The sequence below is a fragment of the Sus scrofa genome, chromosome 7, assembly GCF_054392235.1.
Source record: "Sus scrofa isolate SSC_HxYL_T2T_F1_AM1 chromosome 7, Sscrofa_HxYL_maternal_Yorkshire_Landrace_v2.0, whole genome shotgun sequence".
NCBI classification, from domain to species: domain Eukaryota; kingdom Metazoa; phylum Chordata; class Mammalia; order Artiodactyla; family Suidae; genus Sus; species Sus scrofa.
The window spans coordinates 91,712,492-91,735,060 of NC_139389.1; the positions used below are offsets into that span (position 1 = coordinate 91,712,492).

The 22,569-nt window shown below is 44.6% G+C and overlaps 1 protein-coding gene across 6 annotated transcripts in view; it reads right to left on the reverse strand.

The window, feature by feature from the left end:
• RYR3 (ryanodine receptor 3) overlaps nucleotides 1-22,569 on the reverse strand; it is a 568,796-nt gene that overhangs the window by 17,447 nt on the left and 528,780 nt on the right. For 5 of the 6 annotated variants that reach the window (XM_084969350.1, XM_084969349.1, XM_084969348.1 and 2 more), the window contains exons 84-93: nucleotides 22,213-22,301; nucleotides 20,864-20,992; nucleotides 15,821-15,925; nucleotides 14,004-14,085; nucleotides 12,017-13,347; nucleotides 10,088-10,146; nucleotides 8,795-8,966; nucleotides 7,612-7,698; nucleotides 5,527-5,727; nucleotides 2,252-2,382 (exon numbers count right to left, since the gene is read on the reverse strand). In XM_084969350.1, the coding sequence (XP_084825476.1) occupies nucleotides 2,252-2,382; nucleotides 5,527-5,727; nucleotides 7,612-7,698; nucleotides 8,795-8,966; nucleotides 10,088-10,146; nucleotides 12,017-13,347; nucleotides 14,004-14,085; nucleotides 15,821-15,925; nucleotides 20,864-20,992; nucleotides 22,213-22,301 (2,386 nt within the window). Of the gene's footprint in view, nucleotides 1-2,251; nucleotides 2,383-5,526; nucleotides 5,728-7,611; nucleotides 7,699-8,794; nucleotides 8,967-10,087; nucleotides 10,147-12,016; nucleotides 13,348-14,003; nucleotides 14,086-15,820; nucleotides 15,926-20,863; nucleotides 20,993-22,212; nucleotides 22,302-22,569 lie in introns of those variants that run through there. The other variant, XR_014810912.1, reaches the window with a different exon arrangement.

A 22,569-nucleotide genomic window follows, 5' to 3' on the forward strand; every position in this document is an offset into this window, starting at 1 on the left:
TGAAAAAAGAAAGCTCTCCATGACACATAGTTAACCAAAAACAAAAGCAGGTTTCAAAGCACTATGTGTACAATGATGCCATTATTGTGAAGAAAAAGTAAAGGTTCATTTATCTAAATGTTTTATTATATTTTGTCTTTTTGTCTTTTTAGGGCCACACCCATGGCACATGGAGGCTCCCAGGCTGGGGGTCCAATCGGAGCTGCAGCCGCCAGCCTATACCTCAGCCACAGCAACGTGGGATGCAAACTGTGTCTGTGACCCACACCACACCCTACGGCAACACAGGATCCCTAACCCACTGAGCGATACCAGGGATTGAACCTGCATTCTCATGGATGCTAGTTGGGTTTGCCAACTTCTGAGCCACAACAGGAACTCCAAGCTAAATGTGTTAAAACAACAGTTCTACTTATTTAGGCATTCCCCTGTTCAAGGGCATGTAAGCCACTTCAGCTATCCTTGTTGAGTCAGTTCAGTGAGCTTGTCTCATAATCTTTGCAGAATAAATTTCTAGAAACTGAACTATATTTTTACTGGGACTTTAAGGCTATTTCACCTTGTGTCACAGACACAATCATTACTGATGATAACTGTAGAAAGTTTACCAAAGAATGAAATTATTTAATATTCAAAATTTCTGTACTATAATAACAAAGGATCAGAAATAAGTCTTAATAGTTTTCCTTATTTTTCCTTAAGTGGGGAGATTGGTAACAACCTGCAGGTGGAAACGGGCTTTTTTTTTTTTTTTTTGTCTTTTTAGGGCCATACCCATGGCATATGGAGGGTCCCAGGCTAGGGGTCCAATTGGAGCTGTAGCTGCTGGCCTACGCCAGAGCCACAGCAACACCAGATCTGAGCTGCATTTGCGACCTACACCACAGCTCATGGCAACACCGATGCTTAACCCACTGAGCAAGACCAGGGATCGAACCTGAGTCCTCACGGATACTAGTCGAATTCGTTCACCACTGAGCCACTATGGGAACTCCTGGAAACAGGCTTTTGATTTTCATGCTTACACCTCCCCCCTTTCTTTTCCTAAGAGAAGGGCCTTCCCTTTCTAGGGACTCAAAAAATGCTCCGCTGTGCCTTTGTCGAGCTGCCTCTCTCAATATGCTTAACCATCTTTGGGCAAGTGGCATTCTATTCCCCCAGGGGTGAGGGTTGTTGTTTCTAGATGTTGCACATTTTACGGGCACAGCTGACAGTTTCAACAGCTACCTTTGTTTACAGGTTCAGCCCTATTTCTTTACCTTTCTTTCAGCCCATTCATTTATCTTGCAACTCTCATCTTTCCTATTGTGAATACACTGGCTTTAGAGCATTACCTTTTCTAATGGTGATGGTCGTCTTTTAGACAGGGAAAGGGTGTAACAACCCTGTGCCAAGCATGTGACATCCACTCCTGAATCATCCCAGGACTGTAGGAGGTGGGGTTCTCATCCCTCTATTAATGAAGAGGACGCTGAGGTTTATAAAGCTTGATTCCCCTGCCCCAGTTCATGGACAACCATGTTAACAGAGCTGACTTGATATTCACTTCCCTACCTCTAGCATCAATCCTCTTTCCTACTGCCTTAGTAATTATACACATGCCTACTACCAAGAATGCAGGCTTAACTCCACTAGCCTTTTTTTTTTTTTTTTTTTTTTTTTTTTTGCTGTGCCTGTAGCATGTGGAAGTTCCTGGGCCAGGGATCGAGCCTGTGCCACAGCCCCGACCCTAGCCACTATGGTGACAATGCCAAATCCTTAACCCACTACACCACCAGGGAACTCCTGACCCCACAGCTCTTAACATCCCCACCCAGATGGTCCTATTTTAACTGCCCATGAAACTGCCTATCAAATAATATTGGAGTTCTAGGACCAATCAGACTATTTGTTTAAGGAGAAGACTTCAGAGATGGTGCTGTCATAGGACTTCCGTGCCATCTGGGGACTCCAGAGAAGCTGAGCAGCTTGATCTCTGAACCCCTGAGCCAGGGAAGCACTGTATGACTAAAACACGGAAAACTAGATTAGGTAGTATTGTGCTAGGCCATCTAGCGAATTATGCCCAGCACTTCCTGATGGTGTCCTCTGTCCCCCACTAACTGCAGAGAGACACATACAACTGAGGCAGAACAGGTTACCCAGAAACCAAAGGGAGCCTTATATTAATCAGTCTCCAGGGCTGGCAAAGAAGGTGTTGTTCTACTTCCAGCAGAAACTCCTTTTTCTTTGGGGGATGGGGGAGACTTACGGTGTGTTGATCACCAAACGATCCCACTGCCCCTTGATGTCATCCTCAGAAGGCTGTTCGGTGATGTACAGCCCATCGAACTCCAGCTTCCTGGCAATTTCTTTTTCTCTTTTGAATACCACCAAAGGGACCTAAGCATAGGAAGACACAGGTTACTGAGAGAAGGCTTCCGAACAAAAGCATCCTCTTCCGTGCTTACGGCACAGATGGGCCTTCCAACTCCTGGGCAGCAATATCTTTGTAGATGATGCCTAGTTGTGGGTCCAATGCCAAAGATATCACCTCTCACTCCTTTGGCTCATATGCCGCCCTCTCTAAAGCTGATCTGATTCGGGCCACTTTTTAATCAGCCGATAGTAATACAAACTGGCCTTGACCCATCTTGGTGAGAAGGCCATGTGGAGATGAATCCCAGAGTTGACTGAGTTAGGTCTCCCAAAACTCTTAGGAGGTAAACCAAGACTTAGAAAGGATGCTAAACTGTGCTAGAATATATGGGACAGCTGCAGGAACAGGCTGAAAAGGTCCAACCCCCTTCAAAGGCTAGGGTTGTAGTCATCTCATGTCTTTGAGGTTTGGCTAATGAAACGCGTTGATAGTTTAGAATAAGGGGATTCAGTGTCTCTGTGCAAAGTCTTTTGCTGTTGAAGTTGTCTTCCTGATACTCTGAGAAGAGTTCCTGCCAGGCATACTAATTTGTTCCCTACTATCACCCCTTATTCTCTTGCAGTTGTAACTTTGATGCTAGCTTAGAGATGGTAGCATGGCTATAAAAATCTGCCATAAAAGAGGCATATACACAGAAGAGGCTGGGGAAGTAATCCGCTTGCCCCAACCATCACCAGATACACACACACACTTCAAATAAAGGTTAGAGTTAGTGGCAAAGTCAGAGGGTACTACTGGAATCCCAGGAAATGAGAAGGCAGAACGGCCAATGCCCCACCAGCCAGCAAAGCTTAATTCAGACAGAGCCAGGGCTTTTCATCCATCTGGGAAGCTGCTGGTTACCTGGCAACATCTCTTAGACCTTGGCATCCAAACTGTTTATGTAACCTTTTTTTTCTTTCTTTTGTTTGCTGCAGCAGTTCCCAGACCAGGGATCAAACCCAGGCTGAAGCAGTGAAGGCACTGAATCCTAACCACTAACCATCAGGGAACTCTCTGCTTACCCTTTTTTAAAGCCAGGCGACAACACTTGGGAAATAAAGAATCATGATAGGAAGGTGGCAGGGGCTAAGAGTGGGCATCACACACAATCGGTGCCTGTTGTTAGTTCCTGGGTGATGATGAATAGACACAACCGGTGTCTGCTGTATGTTGAGGTGACTCTAAACAACAACATCATGTTTTGCATCAGTACTGATATCTGCGATTTGGAGCATTCCTCTTTAGCTTTTATGAGTCTGTACACCCTTGTAAGTAAAACTCCCTGCATTTTTATTTCCTAGAGAGTGTTTCTTTTTGTTTTCTCTAGGTCGCCTGTACACCTGCACCCCAGCTGACAAGCTGAGCTCTAGGACGGTGAGCAAAGGAATAGCAGCTGACATGCTTCAGTGTTCATTCCATCTGGTTCTGAGTACTTTTACACATGTTCATTCATTCAATTCTCCCAGCAACTTGGGTGGCTGGTGTTACTATTATAATAGTCACTGTTACACAGAGGAGGAAACTGAGGAATCGTGAGGTTAAGGGGCAGAGCTGTGAGTCCAACCCAGGAAGCCTGGCTCCAGGATTGGTGCTTTCATAGTTACCATGGAGACCTCAGAGGGGTTTAGAACACGTGGTCTCTCCAGCAGGGCAGCTGGACTTTCTACATGATACTACTGTCTACTGGGGGAAGTGAGGGCCACAAGGATAGGAAAAGATTTCTTGGACTCTTTCCAGGGAAAAGAGGGCTTAGTGCAGAGCCAGGGGAACTTCCTACTTAAGAGAAGTAAGAAAAAAATGTAACAAGAAAAAAAAACCAAACTGTGGTGTAGTAGAAAACCACACCTCCTGTATTCATGCCCTTGGGTAGCCCTCTTCGTCCCTGTGCAGCAGCGAGTCTGGGTTGGCCCTGTGATGTGCCTGAACCAAGAGGATGCAGCAGAAATGGTACCTCGCCAGTTTGGGGCCTAAGCTTTAAGAAGGACCAGCAGCTGCCCTCTGTGCTGGTTTTGGAAACCTAAGTCAAATTATGCAAGAAGTCTAGCTACCCCAGCTGGAGAGAGCATGTGGAGAGGCCACATGGAAAGGGGGTTGTCTTGAGTCTATATGGAGGGTGAGAGGGGGCCCAGCCACCCAGTCCTGTCCAACTGAGCTCCCAGCTGGTGGCTGATGTGGCCACCTCCATGTGGAGCAGAGGAAATGCTCAAATGTGCTTGGTCAGATATAGAATCGGAGAGAGAAATATCTGTGGCATACAAATACTCCAGAGCTAGGGATCAAACCTATGCCATAGCAATGACAATGCTGGAACCCCAACCTGCTGAGCCACCTGGGAACTCAAAAATGACTGTCATTTTAAGCCACTGAATTTTTGGATGATTTGTTATGCTGCAAAGGATAACCGCACCAGTAACTTGGATAGTGAAAAACCTAATAATTTTTGAAAAGTGAAAAGCATTTTTATAAAAATCCCAACATAAATTCAAAGATCTGAAGAACCCCTCATTGCCAGCTCCACCTATGACTTAGCCTGATGATTCTAATTCTATGAAATGTAACAAGAGGGGCCTGAAGTGAGATTCCTGGATGAAGCTTCTCAAACCAGAGTACAAGTACAGATCACCTAAGGGTCGTGTTCTTTGCAGATTCTGTTTAAAAGGGCCTGGGTGGGGGGCGAGGGTATGCACTTCCAACCAGCACCTGGGTGATGCCCAGGCTGCGGCTCCACCAACCTTGGTCTATTAGTAAAGTCTCAGAGAACAAAGGGCTGGCTGGGTTAGAAAATGATGCTTCTTGGGAGTTCCTGTCGTGCTCAGCAGTAACAAACCTGACTAGTATCGACGAGGACACAGGTTTGATCCCTGGCCTTGCTCAGTGGGTTAAGGATCCGTGTTGCTGTGAGCTGTGGTGTAGGTCACAGACATGGCTCGGATCCCGCATTGCTGTGGCCCTGGCATAGGTGGCGGCTGTAGCTCCAATTCAACCCTTAGGCTGGGAAATTCCATATGCTGTGAGTGTGGCCCTAAAAAGACAAAGGACCAAAAAAACACACAAAAACAAACAAATAAACAAAAAAAAGGATGCTTCTTTCCCTAGGAGTCAGATTAGATTCAGGTACTACTTACCTTTAGGCAGTAATAGCCCACCACGCAGACTAAAGAGATGATGGTGTGGATAATGGCCAGGGCCCGAAGTGTGGGTGCCATATACCCAGTGCTTTCCTGCAGGACAAAGAATACCACCGCGTCTTCCTCTTCATCATCATTAAAGGAATTCCACAGGTTTGCAACATCCTCTGTCTCTTCTTCTAAAGGTTCTTCGGTGACCTGGCCCAAGACACATGCTCTCTTAGAAACATCAGAAAGGCCTCCCCACATATTTTACACTGCTGGCATTTGCTGGGCAGAGAGTAGTGACTCAGGGAGTAGTTACTCCTTTACATGGTGAGTAAAGGAGGCTTTTAGGTACCTTATTCCTAGGAATCTCCAGTATCTTTAATAATCGCAAACACAAGTTTTTTTCTAATCAGGCTATATTTATCTGGCTGGTCAAGCTCTCTCCTTCCAAATTACAATGAAATAAAATCATGTATGTGAGTTAAAACCAGTTTCCTATCATATACTGTACAGGTCTTCCAAAATGACGAAATAAATGCAAGGTGTCTGTCAAATGATTCTTTGCTACGTTCTACATGTCTTTCATTATCAGGCAACAGAGTAAAAGAATCCTCATGTGCATTTAATCATTATGCAAATAAATTCAAGAATTAGTGAGCTACAGTGCATTCAAGAGTAATGTGGTGATACTGACTTCTTTAATTAAGAAATTTTAATTCAGTTTTTTAAAGTTTTGCGGTCGTTGATTTACAATGTTGGGATACTTTCTGCTGTATGACAAAGTGATTCCATTTTTAAGAGACACAACTTCTCTCCTGAAAATGAGCTCAGTAGTTAAAAGTTAGGAAAGTTTGACTCCATATTCTACAATCCCTATCTGTGCTGCAGGAGGTAATCTCTGGAATGCCAAGGCCTGGGAGGAGGCCGAGAGTAACATGCATGTGCACAAGTGCACACACGAAGCATTTCCGTTCTTTCCCAGAGGCCATTAACATCCATGGCTTCGCCTGCCATTCTTACGACTCTATAACAAACCGGCAGGTCCAACTGCCTCTGGCTACCTCCCTGCATGGCTGTCTGCGGTCACCTCGACCTCAATACACTTAAAACCACTTCACCCAACTCCTCTACAGGCTTCCATTTTTCTACCATGGGCACCAGAAAGCCATTAGTTTGTCAAGCGGAAGGCTGATGTGGATAAGAGCATGCTTTATAAAAATTGGATGTGTGGTTTTAAATAGGAAGGGAGAGAGGCAAGAGACAGAAGAGCCGGTTAAAGACTATGTCAAACATCCAGGACCTATATAATTCATCCCACTAACATTTATTAAGTGTCTACAGTATGCAAGACCCACTTACTAATGCTCAAAAATCTTCATTTATTGTGACAAGTCCCTCTCTTCCATCTCCAGAAACCAATTCCTACTCATTCCCCCTTCGTAACGGTTCTAACGTACGGGTCAACTATCATGGCTCTCCGTTACCTGATTCCTCAAGGAAAGAAGTATATTTATGACTCAGTTTGAAATACCATATAGCTCCTAATATAGGGTCAAACACATTGTAGACACCCAACAAATATTTGCAGAATTAAGTGATAACTAGAACAAGCCTGAACTATTGACACGGTGCCCAAACTGGCTTCCCTTGCAACATGTCCCTCCATTCTTCCCATTGCTAATGACAGTATTAAAGTATGGTTGATTTACAATGTTGTGTCAATTTCTGCTGTACAGCAAAGTGACCCAGTCATATATACACACACACATTCTTCCTCTCATATTATCTTCCATCCTGTTCGATCGATACAGTTCCCTGTGCTGTACAGTAGGACCTCATTGCCCATTCATTCTAAATGTAATAGTTTGCATCTACCAACCCCAAACTCCTAGTCCATCCCACTCCCTCCACCCTCCCCCTTGGCAACCAAAAGTCTGTTCTCCATGGCTGCGAGTGACAGTATCCTCTTATAGAAGCCAGTGTCTTAGAAATTTCCTTAGATACTAGAATTTTTGCTCTAAGTAAGAGCATAACTTCTATTACTTTAAAAAGTATATAATATAGTCAGCAAATAGTCCCTGAATGAAGTATCACCTTATAAAAGAGCAGGATGAAGTTGATAGCGAAGGCTACAAACAGAGCAAGGAACCTCAGGTTGTAGAAATTCCTGGCCAGGTAGTGCTGAAAAGGAAAGGACAGGCAGAAGTAGAAGAGCTCTGCAAGGGACAGGGACCTTCTTTTCACACAGAAGATCTTTTCTGATTCGAGGGTTATATGGGGCTAGTCCTCCTCTTCAGTAACCACTCTTCTGGGACAGCCCTGTCCTTATGACTTATTTGTGGGGACCAAAAATGATAATTTTTTTTTTACAGATTGCTTAGAATGATGCTCAGAGAAAGCCTGTTCTGGTTTAAACCTCAGGGAACCAAATGCTTAAACAGCACAAGATATAAATTCTGCTATGAAGGTACCTCTGTGTGTGTGTGTGTGTGTGTGTGTGTGTGTGTGTGTGTGTGTAACTCCAAATGTAGTCAATCTGGAAATTATGAGTAATCAAAAGACCCCTGCAGCTCCCACCCTGGCTGCAGCAGCCTGTGGCCTACAGTCTTTGTTCCTTAGTAAGTCACAGCAGCCAGGGCCTCTGCTTCTCCCTTCTCAGGGGTACCATTCCCATCCCTCTTGCCATTTTCCCTAGACAAATCAGCACTGGAGGACTGCAACGGTAGCTGCTTGGGGAAGCTCTCACTCTCTGTGGCGAAGGGGGCTCCCTCCGGGTGCTGGGAGGGTATCGTCCTGGCCATCAGTAACTGTGCCTTGGGAACAATTTGCCAGTGAGAGGCTACTACGAGCTGTGCTGAGGGCTGACTGTGTCTGCAGTAACAAAGCTCTAGGGACTAGTGTGAGAACCTAACACAACACAGGACAGTTTTTTCCATACCTGAACAATCACACCACTTCTGAACTCCTGGATGGGGATGGGACTGGTTCCCACCTCACACACATAAGGGACCAGCTCTCCTGGAGAGCACGGGCCAGGGAGGGCACCTGCTGTGGGGCAGAGGAGCTGGAGCGCTTGGCTTTTCCTGGGTTATCCCCTCTTCCTTTCCCTCCAACACAGGAGACACAGGCAGATTAAATGAGAAGAGGAAAGGAGGAAGGAGCACGATGAGGAAGCACTATGACTAACCAAATGGTGGAACAAAGTCAGTGGCCAGTTCTCTGAGGTCTGCCCAGGCCAGTGCCCACACCCGAGCAGGGCTGAGGCTGGAGTGCTTACCAGCAACTTGGTCTGATAGATTTCCAGCCCCTTAAAGAAATTGGCCATGAAGGCTTCAGGCTTCTCAACTTTCTGGCCACACCGGCGCTTCTTCTTCTTTGTCACATCTGCCCACAGGGCCTCGGCTTGCTCTTCCTCTTTAGCCGTGTCCTCTTTCTCCCCATCTTCCATGCTGCAGGAATGAGAAACCCACTCAGCACGGAGGGCACAGGGAGACTAAAGGGAAATCTGGGCGGAGAGGGGACCTCAGGTCCTTATTACCCCATAGTGCCTGCATGTCAACTTCACATTTAATGATTGGTGTCTGCTTTGATGAGTAATGTTCGCAGGTGTACAACAGTTATATACAAGTTTACAGGCTTCTTTTGCAATTTGGCTTACAAACCCTTTTCCCCTTCAGAAATGTTGTCCTTTATTTTCTAAGTTTTCATGGAAATTACCAATGGTATGTATGCTTCTAAGTTTGTGGTAGGAATTACACGAGATTTTGCATAAAAAAGCTTAGCAAAAGGCCCGTAACTAATAGGTATTCAGTAATTATTAGATATTTCCATTATCAGCATTAGATGAGCTTGCTAAATGTGTTTGATAATTTGCTCAGTCAGATGGTAAAATTCTGATTTATGACTTGGATTATAAAGTCAACACGATTATTAGAATGTGTTTACGGTCTGGGTGGGGTAAAAAGATATATATCTACCCATGAAAAGCTGCTTAGCACCACTAAGCACCAGAGAATGAAAATCAAAACCACAAAGCCTCATACCTGTCAGAATGGCTATCTCCAAAAAGACAAATAGTAAGTATTAGCAGGATATGGAGAAAAGGGACCCTTGTTTACTGTGAGTGGGAGTGTAAATTGGTGCAGCCACTGTGGAGAATATTATGGAGGTTCCTCAAAAAACTAAAAATTTATCTACCATATGATCCAAGAATTCCACTCCTGGGTATATATCCAAAAAATGAAAACAATAATTCCAAAAGATACACACACTCCAGTGTTCACAGCAGTATTATTTACAATAGCCAAGACATGGAAGCAACTAAAGCATCCATCAGTAGATGAATGGATAAAAAAGACACACACACACACACACACACACACACACACACACAGGAATACTGCTAAGCCATAAAAAAGAAAAAAGAAATATATCTAGGGCTCACATACAATATTTGCGTTTTATAATAACATAAATCAAGCTTTCTATTTGTTATAGCAGCAGAATAGTAGATAATATTGAGAACTGTCAACCAGAGTCGTTAGAGTAGCTGATGCTACTGAGAACTTACTCTGCTTTCTCAGAATCTACTTTTCCCTCTGCTTCATGAGCTGCTCTCATCTCTGCTGCCTAGACAAAGATAACAATCAGTCAAGCTTTCCTCAAATAAATGAATTCATGGTGATGAACCATATCATTGGCCATTTTCCTCTTCTTGGTCACAAGTCCCAATGGCTTTCTCTCTTTTTGCTTCTGCTTTGCTCAGGATCACAGAACATAAGTGTCCTGCTATATGTCAAGCTGCTCTGGAGAGATGAGACAAAGATTTCAAGCTTGAAAACTCAATTTCTCTATTATCATTCAACCCAAAGAGAAAACTTGTGCCAGAACACCGTCAGAACCCTGGGGCAGTGGTCCTGCTGCCTCACGGGACTGGGGAGGTGGAACACAAATCACGGCAGGTCCAATCCAGAACCCACTTCCATCAGACGTATTCCTGCCCTGTCATCAATTCTCTCCCAGCATCCCAGTCCCTCTGATGACACCACACTTAGAATAAAATTCAAGCTCTTTAACAAGACCTATAAGACCTACATGATCATGGCCTTTCTCTCCATCTTCATCTTGCACCATTTGATTTGTTTCCAACACAAACTCCCAGACCCCCTTCCCTTTCCTGAGACATTCTAAATTCTTTTCTGCACCAGGACCTTGGTACAAACCATATCATCTGCCTGAAAGATGCTTACCTTGGTTTTTCATGTGCCTGCTATTCTTTTTTTTTTTTTTTTTTTGTGCCTGCTATTCTTTAGGACTTGGTTCAGATAACACCTTTTCAGCTGCTCTGTGGGCATCCTGTTTATAGTAGGGCCCACATTCACTCTGTAACACATGACCTTGTTCACTTATTTTAGCTTCTGCCACAAATGGTAATTATTTATTTGTTGTCTTCTTCCACTAGAAGTTAAGCTCCATTAAGCAAAAGTGTTGTCTCTCTTGTCAACCTACGTATTCCCATATCCTAGCAACACAGCCTGGCATGTAGGAGGTCTTGAACGAATCCCTATTAGGTATCAAACTCTGTTCTAGGCCCTGGGTTACATCAGGAAGGAAAAGAGAGTAAATACATTAATACTGTCAGAATTCTTATGATTCTGATGCTTTCTTCCCTCTTTAAACCAGATGAGACTTCTCGTCTATACATTGCCATAGAGGCTGGAATTCCTCCTTCCTAATCTTTTTCATGCTTGTACTGACTTGTCCAATGTTTATCTTTTCCACTAAATTACAGGAACAATGAATTTCTCATTCATGACTGTATTCCTAGAACCTAAGACAGTGATAAATGCATATTAATTATTCAACCAACATTACTGCAATAAATGAATAAAGGTTGTCTTTGGGCTCTGATATCTTTATGCTCCTCTCCATACTCTCTCTATTGCTAGAACAATGCTGTGAGTTGGATGTTGCAACACCCAGAATTTTCCATGGCCAAGGGGCTCTGCTATCTTATTCTCTTGATTTAATCCACTGACTTGAAGTCCAAATTGGAAGAGCAGGTGCATCCACAAGGATGGAAATGTCCCAAGCACGATCAAACTCTCTGGGCACTGTGCTCAATCATTCGATAATATCTGGACCTTCTAGGACACTGCAGAAGTACTGTCTTACCAGAAAGGTCTCCTTTTATGCCCTACCTGGTTTTCTATACTTTCAATTGCTGAATGAACCTGAGAACTAACCTAATCAGGGTGTGAAAGCAAGTTGAAAGTCATGGACTCTACAATGTAAACTGGAAGACCACTCAGCAATCAGACATTGAGACAACCATCTAAGTCTCATCTCCCCAGACATGGCAGAGTTGAAAGGATTAGATCAGGGTAACCAAAGAAGAGCTGGTGTCTAATACAGTGGTGGCTCTTGGGGAACTGGGGTACTGATGGCAGGGTAGAGTGGCAAGTCCTAAAGAGAGCTGATAGAAACAAATGATGCTTACCTGTGCTTTCCTTTTCTTCTGTACAGTACTCTCTAATGTAGGGGGCTCATCTTTGCCAATAATCTCAGAGAGGTCACCCAAACCCACTTCGGGCCCATGCTTTAAGGCACCTTCCCTCTTTGCGTGGAATCCAAAGAGATTTGACATAATATCTGCATCTCCCTTCTCCCCCTTGACGAAGTGTACAAGTTCCGTGGGGACGCCCGTCTCAGGCACTTCTGCCCTCTCAGCCTCCAGAGCATCATCGTGGATCCCAAACTGGGTTGGGTCAGGCATGTCCCCCAGGATCTTGGTGACTCTGATGTTCTTGGCCCCTTCTACAAGGCCCCCTCCAAACACTGTGCTCCAGAGGATCTGAAAGATTCCTCCCAATATGGTGAAGAGCAAGTGGAAGAGCCCCACGAACAGCATCCAGAAGAAGGAGAAGAACACCCTCACCAGCTCCTTCAGGGTCATCTTCTTTACCTTCCTGTACTGCTTCCTGAGGTTCTTCAGGGTGGCCCTCTGCAGAAAGCGGGCCACGTTTCTCTTCACTGAGGCACAGGCTACGGCAAATGCAGAGGCACATTCAAAAGACCTGTTGTCCTCCTCTTCGTCCTCAACTTCTAACGGATAAGAAGACTCTTCATCCTCTTCCTCCTCCTCTTCTGGACGGTCGGCTGAGTCCGATTCTGAGATCTGAGATGCTAACTGCATTTCAAAGATGGTATCCTCACAGAAGTTCACAAACAGCTCCATCTTCTCTTGTTCTCCGCCTTCATTGACGACATCAAAGATGAACTGACGCTTAGACTCCTTCACCTGGGGCTTTTCCCACTGAGTTCGGCTGGATTCGCTGATCTCAAAATAAACACGCTCAATTTTCTTGGCCCCACCCATGATCTCAATGCGTCCCAGGTAGGGTTCAAAGTAATTCAGCACACTTTCTGCTGGGTCCAGCAGACACTTGAGGCGAGAATCATTTGGCATATGTTCAGAAAGATTTGTCAGGAGCACGGCCACGTTAAACCCTATGTCCTTGGCCGGCTCGTGGAACCGGTCTACAAAATCCATGTAATTAAACATGTCATTCTCATCAGCTTCGGCACACGAAAGGAGAAAGTCAATCTCTGACTGTGTGTACTGTTTTTGCCCTTCCATGGCCTTCTGGAATTCCTTTTTGGAGAGGATCCCTTTCCCATCGGGGTCATATTCTTGGAAGGTGTCTGAGCTGGTTAAGTCTTTAAGTTTCAAGAACATGTCAAAGAATTTCAAGATCATTTCTACATTGGTAGATGACTCTACCAGTGTGTCAACCATCTGCTTGCCAATAGTTCCATTTACCACATTCCCTGTGAGGCAGGTTCAAAAAGACATACGGATACATCAATAAACCCAAGTCATCATGTAACTGGTCAGGCAGGTCTTTTTAGGAGACTTCTATGCCAAATCAGTCAGCTCTTGTCTGACCATGATGATTTGGAAATGGGTAGGAGGGAGCAGCAAGCCATAAAGACTACACCACTAGGAGCCAAGGGGGAGAGAAACACAGGGAAGGAGGAGATGGCCACACCAGTGCCTTTTAGCTGGCCTGGGGCCTGGAAAGTGGTTTTATTATCAGATTATTGGGGACACATAGGGATAAGCAGTGCCCCTCTTATCCCCTTAGACCTAGGAGGGTGCCCAACTAGATGGCTGGCATATACACTGGCAGCCAGATGTACTGAAAAGCAATGGGGAGAAGGAGAGGATAGGAAAGAGCAAAGCTTGGAGGTTTTCCCCAGTTCATTCTGGCTTTCCTATTGATATAAAATGAGTTGGCTTCAGGCTTTGTCCATCAGACCATGTGCCCCTCACTCATTTTTCATTTGTTTCTGAAAATTTGGCTTTCTAACCAATGTCATATGGCATCAATGACCTGCCAGAAGGATAATCTGCGTGATTAGTATGGTTAGTGCTTGGACCAATTACAGTTGTGTGAATGCCTAGTTATACCAAACAGCCCAACCTTCCAGGAGGGACAGAAGCATCACCACCATGTCCTGAAGGAGATCCAAGAGTTCCTTCAGCAGCTCGATCTGACTGGAATCCTAGAACAGAAACAGGAGATACCCCTGAGCTATCTGATCCCTCAGCAAAGTACAGGGCAGTGAGCAAGGAGAGCCTGCTCTGGGCAGGTCAAGTGAGGGCTGCATCCATCTCCAGAATGAGCTCCCTTCTCATGGTGAGTGTGGATGTCTTGGCATCCACGCTGTGTAGCATCGGGAGGCTCACTGCAGCAGGGCGCAGCCAAAAGAACTCCTTTACAGTTTTCCTTTCGTTAACACAATGTGGCAGATACACCAGCTGTTGTCCAGAACTACTGAACAACCCAATCCACCAAGGTATCTCTAATAGCTTATGTTGCCATTTTTCATACTGAAGAATGACCAGTGAGCTTTCTGGGAATACTGCTGCAATTCAATCAAAGTATCAAGGTTCTAATTACCAATTGGGTTCTCCTTTCTTTCTTAATTGAGGTTCTCCTGCTTCTAACTGGTGGTGATCTGGGTGCCACTGGTCCCTTAAAATGTTACACAATAGAGGCTATTCCTCTGGATGGTTTTGATACTAGTCTGTTTGGTTTTGAGTTCAGCACTGAAGACAGGGCATTGCCAAGGGAGCTCTGTGCTTGATACCTACGTCACAGAAGGAAAACAACCCTTGGAAGAAGATCTGAGGTGGGGAATCTGAGGATGAGATTAAAAAATAATGCATTCCAGGCCACATGTCTTTTACAGACTCTCACAAAGACACAGTTCTTGGGCTAGCCCTTCATTTTTCAGAAGGATTTTCTCCCACCTTTGGAGTGTATCATAGTTATTCACAACATATTACAGAAGGATAAACTCTCAGAGCTAGAAGAGCCCTCAGAGATCACCTATTCTAACTTCCCATCTTTTACAGACGATAACAAAAATCGGAAAGGGGAAGTGACTTCCCGGAAGACACCGGTGAAGAGATGGCAGGGTCAGGATCTTGTCTCTGGAGCCTCTACACCGCACTGCCCCGCTGGGCTGACACAGCAGTGGACGTTTTACTGCCAAACTGGCAGCCCTCCCAAGAACTCTCTCCTCCCATAAGGCCAGAGTCAAAAGGGGAAAAATGAAAGGGTTTAGTAGCACATTCCAGACGAGAGAGGCAGATGTGACAGCCTTGAAAGTTTTAGACATACATTATTTGAATTAATGCTGCAAATGTTACTCTAATCAGCTTGAAACACATCCTGAAGTTCTGCTTCATGTGTTGCCATGGAGAGAGGCGATCGACCACTACATACGCTACATTTATTTGTTCATAATAAATGCTCTGAGTGATTCTGATTCATCTTGCCAGAGAGATGGGGAGTGAGGAGGAAAGGCAGAGATGGGGAAGGGGGTGGGAAGCAGAGGGGGAGAGAGAGGGGATATGTAAATTACAGAGACATGCAGATGGACAGATTAGACAGGGTAGTAGGTTGTGTTTGGAAATTGCAAAAACAGTGACAGGGAAGCAAAGGGATTAGCACCATAAAAAGCAAGTGTGGAGGCAATTATGAAAAGGGTAGGTTGGTGGGACACAAGGAAAGAAGCTGCATCCATGCAAAAGCCTGTCCGGGATGCCCCCTGGAGGTGTTCATTCCTGTCTCCCATTTAGGTCCTTGTTTGAAAAATGAGACCTAATCTGCATTGGCTTTTCCAGTCATTTGGTCAAGCAGCCACATCCATGATGGGAATACCAAGGGTGGGGACTGACTCAGCCTTTCACTCCAATGACACACAGGGAACGGGGAACAGGCCACAGTACCTGAGAGAGTTTCATCTGCATGTTAGCAAATACATGGAGGAAGCCAACCACTGCGTCCCACAGCCTACTGTGAGCCAGGCTCTGCTGGTTCCCAATGCAGGGGCCCTAGAGAGGGAGGACATTCTTATTTCACTTAAGCATCACAAGCTGCTCTGAAACTTGCCTTTGTAAGGGCATCAAACATCAGCTTATATTGCAGACAGCTCTTTCCAAAAGTCACATGCTTTGTACCTCAACATTTTCCCAGGATATTCTTTCTCCCCACCCCACCATCATAAGATCCTACGTTTAGGAAAAACCACTAGGAATTTCACTGTGCAGTGTTTTTCAGAGATTTTCTTTTGCTTCAGAATGTTTTCAAATAAAATAAAAACATTATTTAAGAGTTAGGAGTTTCCATCATGGCTCAGCAGAAACGAATCTGACTAGCATCCACAAGGTCACAGGTTCGATCCCTGGCCTCACTCAGTGGGTTAAGGATCTGGCATTGCTGTGAGCTGTGGTGTAGGTCACAGTTGCAGCTCAGATCCCACATTGCTATGGCATGGTTTAGGCCAGCAGCTACAGCTCTGATTCCCCCTTGCCTTGGAATCTCCATATGCCATGGACATGGCCCTAAAAAGACAAAAAAAAAAAAAAAAAAAGTTAAATGTGCTGTTTGAAATAGGACTGAAGGGCACTCCTGCCAACTCTAGCCCACTCTAACCCCTTAAGAGAGGTTCTCAGCAGATTTTTTTTTTTTTTTTTGTCTTTTTGCTATTTCTTTGGGCCACTCCCACGGCATATGGAGGTTCCCAGGCTAGGGATCGAATCAGAGCTGTAGCCACTGGCCTACGCCAGAGCCACAGCAACATGGGATCCGAGCCGCGTCTGCAACCTACACCACAGCTCAGGGCAACGCCGGATCGTTAACCCACTGAGCAGGGGCAGGGACCGAACCCGCAACCTCATGGTTCCTAGTCGGATTCGTTAACTACTTCGCCACGACGGGAACTCCTCAGCAGATTTATGATTGCCAGGGGAGGGGGAGGGAGTGTTATGGACTGGGTGTTTGGGGTTAGTAGATGCAAACTACTGCATTTGCAGTAGATAAGCAATGAGGTCCTGCGGTAGAGCACAGGGAACAATCACTTGTGATGGAGCATGATGGAGGATAATATGAGAAAAAAAAATGTGTGTGTGTGTGTGTGTGTGTATATATATATAACTGGGTCATTTTATAGCAGAAACTGACAGAACATTGCAAATCACCTATAATTAAAAAATTAAAAGAGAAAAAAAAAACAAAAACAAAAACAAGAGGGGTTCTCAGGAACTCCAGGGTTCTGCAGAGCACAGCTTAGAAACCAGGCCCTTGTGCATCCATTGTTTGCAGGTAAAGCTACATATTAAATGTGATGACCAGGGGACTACCCACACAAGGAAAAAAAAAACACCTGAATTATATTCCTAAGGTTCAACCACTTTTAGGACTCTCTTATCATTAACCCAAATGTCAGGTATATCATTTCTTAACTATTTTTTTCTGAAAGCCAAACACAGAAGGGGGACTTGATGACCAGTTTGCACTTTCCATGTTGATAACCTTTCTTATATTTGAAGATCATTATTGAGCAAACGTTTTGTTTCTTTTCTTTTTAAAAAGTTATTTGAAATTCTTCTGTATGGAGAATTGTCTATTCTTTCTTATTTGTTTCATCATTTATTTTGGCTGTGCCTGCAGCATGTACAAGTTCCTGGGTTAGGGATTGAACCTGTACCACAGTGGCGACCTGAGTCACCGCAGTGACAACACCAGATCTTTAATTGCTGGGAACTCCTCTTTAAACATTTACTGACATCAGTATGGACTTCACGCATTCATTTTATGCTTTGGGTTATACTCCAATGCTACTTTATTTACTTTATTTTATAAGCTGTACTTTTTCCAGTTTTGGCCATTGGGAGTTCTTTCAGTTGGCTCCTGTACCATACCATCATTAAAAAAAAAATTTTTTTTTTTTGCATTTCCTTGCTCTATAGGATGTTTCAGGCTCATCTTGTATGTTTTCTGTGCCAGTTTTATTTTTTTATTTTTATTTTTTTGTCTTTTTGCCTTTTCTAGGGCCGTACCCGCGGCATATGGAGGTTCCCAGGCTAGGGGTCCAATCAGAGCTGTAGCCCCCAAGCCTATGCCAGAGCCACAGCAACTCGGGATCCAAGCCACATCTGCAACCCACACCACAGCTCACGGCAACGCCAGATCCTTAACCCACTGAGCAAGGCCAGGGATCGAACCCACAATCTCACGGTTCTTAGTTGGATTTGTTAACCACTGAGCCACGATGGGAACTCCTCTGTGCCAGTTTTAGAATCAGCCATTTCTCTAAGAAGCCTTGTTCCTTTCACTGGAGAATGGTATTAGAAGGCAGGATCTGGCCTCTAGTAGTGCTTGTTGCTACTGGAGTATCATTTTTTTCAGGTCCTCCTTGCTGACAGAGCAGCAGATACATGTGTGTTGTATTAATCCATGTGTATACACGTATCTAAAAATATTTCCATATGTAACCATCTGTAGCTACAGAAATCTCAAGTTTAGCATACAGAAATCTCAATTCTCATCCATTTCCACAGGGGTCTTCTAGTCTCTTCTCCTTGCTCATCCGTAACCAGCTATTCCAACAGTGAAAAACCTGGCTCATTTCCATTATCTGTGTATAACGGTTTTAAGATTATTAACACATATCCCCGTGAGAAAAAGTTCATCAACTAAAGTCCCTGTGTATAGTTCCTTTTGCCTTTGGTTTCACAGACTGTACTCATTTCCCAAGTTTCCAGAGTCAGCACCTTATTCCCCACCTCTTCAGTGAGACTATGTTATATATTTTTATACACTTAGGATCTTGTCATATTCTGCCTACATTTCTTATCCTTAACTCTTCCTTATACTTTTTTCCCCTATATTTTCCCACCCTTCAGTCAACCTCCAAATCACGCATCAATGCATTTTCAAAAGGAACACTGATACTATCTTGAGTTCTATAAAAGGCTTGGCAGAATTTCCAGGGAAGAGGTGAGTAAGATAAACATTGCCTGCACCCCTAAATCACGTTGGCTTATTTGAAAACCACTATTTATGCACATTTGGTGTCTGATCCCTAGAAGTCTCTAGATTCTTTTTTTTTTTTTTTTTTTTGTCTTTGCCATTTCTTGGGCTGCTCCCGTGGCATATGGAGGTTCCCAGGCTAGGGGTAGAACCGAAACTGTAGCCACCGGCCTACGCCAGAGTCACAGCAACGTGGGATCCGAGCCACGTCTGCAACCTACACCACAGCTCATGGCAATGCCAGGTCCTTAACACACTGAGCAAGGTCAGGGATCGAACCCGCAACCTCATGGTTCCTAGTCGGATTCGTTAACCACTGCGCCACGATGGGAACTCCCTCTGGATTCTTTTTTTGAAACAAAACTGATTGTTGAAAGAAACTCAGATTCACCCCCAAATAAACTTTTACTTTTGGCTTAAGTGCTCTATGGGAAATTCTGGAGATTAGGATGGCTTCTGCAGAGAGCAAATCAGATGCCTGCCAGATCTGTTCAATGATCTTCGATGATTTCACATGCTGTGAAACTTCAGATCAGTTACCTGATCCTAGGTTTATCTCCCTATGTTCTTACAATCCTTGAGTAAAGTGCAGACCAATCTCTTCCTTAAAATCTTCTTTTCAGGAGTTCCCGTCGTGGCGCAGTGGTTAACGAATCCGACTAGGAACCATGAGGTTTCGGGTTCGGTCCCTGCCCTTGTTCAGTGGGTTAACGATCCGGCGTTGCTGTGAGCTGTGGTGTAGGTTGCAGACGTGGCTCGGATCCCGCGTTGCTGTGGCTCTGGCGTAGGCCGGTGGCTACAGCTCCGATTCAACCCCTAGCCTGGGAACCTCCATATGCCGCGGGAGCGGCCCAAGAAATAGCAACAACAACAACAATAACAAAAGACAAAAAAAAAAAAAAAATCTTCTTTTCAAGTCTTAGTCTTGTGTTTTAGTAAGCAAATATGGTCTCATTGTGCCAGGTGGTTCGTCATATAGATCTTAAAGAGTCTTATATGACATCACAGAGGACATGAGATGGCTCCTGATTTCAAATCAGCAAATTCTGCCTGAGGACGACCTCTACTCCCTTTCACAGTAGCTAGACCACTGCAGGCAATGGTGTCACCAACAGAGGAAGTAACGCTGCAAGAAGTAGACATTCAGCCTGACTTGACCATCACATTTTGTTTATGTGCTTCTGAAGTTAAGCTTCCCTAGATTGAATTTCTGACACATTAGTAGGATCTCAAAAATTCTGTTTTTAATCTCCAGACTCAAATAACATCATTTGTCCCTTTATTCCTTTATTCTATCAGTAATTTATCCACTTCACTCTCCGTGCTTACTGAACACCTGTGATGTGCCACACATGTTGGAAATATATAATTTTATTTTATTTTTAATTTATTTTTAAAAAATTTTTTTGCTTTTTAGGGCTGCACCTGTGGCATATGGAGGTTCCCAGGCTAGGGGTTGAATCAGAGCTACAGCTGCTGGCCTATGCCACAGCCATGCCAGATCCAAGCCACATCTGTGACCTATATACACCACAGGTCACAGCAATGCTGGATCCTTAACCCACAGAGTGAGGCCAGGGATCGAACCCACAACCTCATGGTTCCTAGTCAGTTTCATTTCTACTGCGCCATAAGGGGAACTCTGAAATAAAGAATTTTAAAATGAGTAAGAAATTTTCTGTCTGCCAAAAGATTTCAGTCGAGGAGGGAAAGCAAAAGGCATCTAGCTCAGTGCAAATATAGCATGACAATTCTATGTACAGGTCACAGTGGGCTCTATAAACTCTAGCCTCTCATAGTACTTCTACTGTTGGTTCCTATTTAGATAAGAAATGCTATCAGTGCTGGACCTGGATGCACAGTCCACACGTGCAACCAAATACTCTGCAGGGAAAATAGAATATGAGAATGTTAAAAATGTCCTCTTTGTTTTCAAGCATATACTCTGTAGCACATACCTGAATGTATTCTGTAAGAGAGTTGAAAATCTGCTTGGTGACGGCTAGGGCTTTGGAAAAATTGTGCTGCCCAGACTCATCAATGATGTCTTTCCCTGAATAATACCAGTAGAAATCACTGATTGATTCCTAAGAACAAAAAAGCAAGAGTTGAGTACTTCTCATGTAACAGTCGGTGATGCTAACCCCAATATCCAGGAAGCGTGTTATAGCATTGACCATCACTATGACCTCTTCGTGATGACAGGAACCTGGGACTCTGTGAAGAAGCACAGAGGTAACTGATCCCTAGCATCTTTTAGTACATCTGTACTAAAAGGAAAGACCAGAGAGGAGACAGGACGGCATTCAGCTGGACCTGAGTGACCATGTTACAGGACCATTTATTCACAATGAAAAAGGTACATCAAAGATCATAACCATCATGCAAATAATTGTGATAGCAGCAGCAACATAATAGCTGACACTGTAAGTGCCAGGCGTTGTTCTGAGCACGTTGCATGTATTAAATCTCCCCATCTTCACTACTGCCCAATGAGACAGTACTACCCATCTTACAGGTGAGGAAACTGGAACACAAGGAGGTTGACTAGGATGCTCCAGGTCATGAAATGGTAAGTAGCTCAACCACGCTGAGCGAAGAGAAAAGAAAATCCTTTTCTTCCCCCTTTATGTGGCTGTAGCTGTAGCATATGGAAGTTCCCGGGCTAGGGGTCAAATTGGAGCTGCAGCTGCCAGCCTATGCCACAGCCATAGCAACACCAGATTCAAGCTATCTCTGTGACCTGCACTGCAGCTTATGGCAATGCTGGATCCTGAACCCACTGAGCAAGGCCAGGGATAGAACCTGAATCCTCACAGACATTATGTTGGGTTCTTAACCCGCTGAGCCATATGGGAACGCCAAGAGAATCCTTTCTTTGTGTTTGTGTAGATGTTCCTGACAATATTTGGATTTTCCTTCAAACGAGTAAGTCAAGTGGCTTCTCAACACTAAGAACTTATAAACTCATCTTATTCCTACCATTTTCTGTATCTCTTTTTCGCAGTGAAATCTGTCCTCACTTCCAGGTTGTGTGAGAGCAGTGGAGCACCGTGGCTAAGTCTACCCTGGCACACTAAAGTCAACCAGCAGTTTCTGACACAAGATTCCATATCTAACCATTCCCTCCCATTTCAGTCTTCGAACTCACCTTTAGGTATTTGGCTTGCCATGGGTGTGTGCATGGAGGTGACAATCCCTTCCTTATTGGGGCTGAACTGTATCCCGGGCCAACCCTGACCCTGTGGGGCTGTCTTTCCCTTCTGGAAGTGTATGTGAGGCGTGCTGCCATCCCAGGCCCACTCACCTGCAGACGGAGGAGATAGTCCACGGTACTGATGATGACGTTCACGGTGGTGGTGTTGCCCATCTGAGTCCGCAGGAAGTTCTGGAAGTCTGAGAACACCAGAGCTGGGTCAGAGCCCAGCCCTGTCATGCCCTCTGCGCTAAGCTCAGGAGAGAGACACCACGTGAAAAGGCTTCCAAGGGCATGCTGGTTGGGTCCTGGCAGATCCGGCAGGACAGAGCTCTGCCTTGAGCCCTCCCACCCCAGGGACACCAGAAACTAGACTTAATGAGCCCTGAGAGACCTGACAGAAAAGGGGTGGGTGTTTAGATTCCACATGTGAAGGTTCTAGAAGCAGCTTAGCCTCAGTGTCACTCA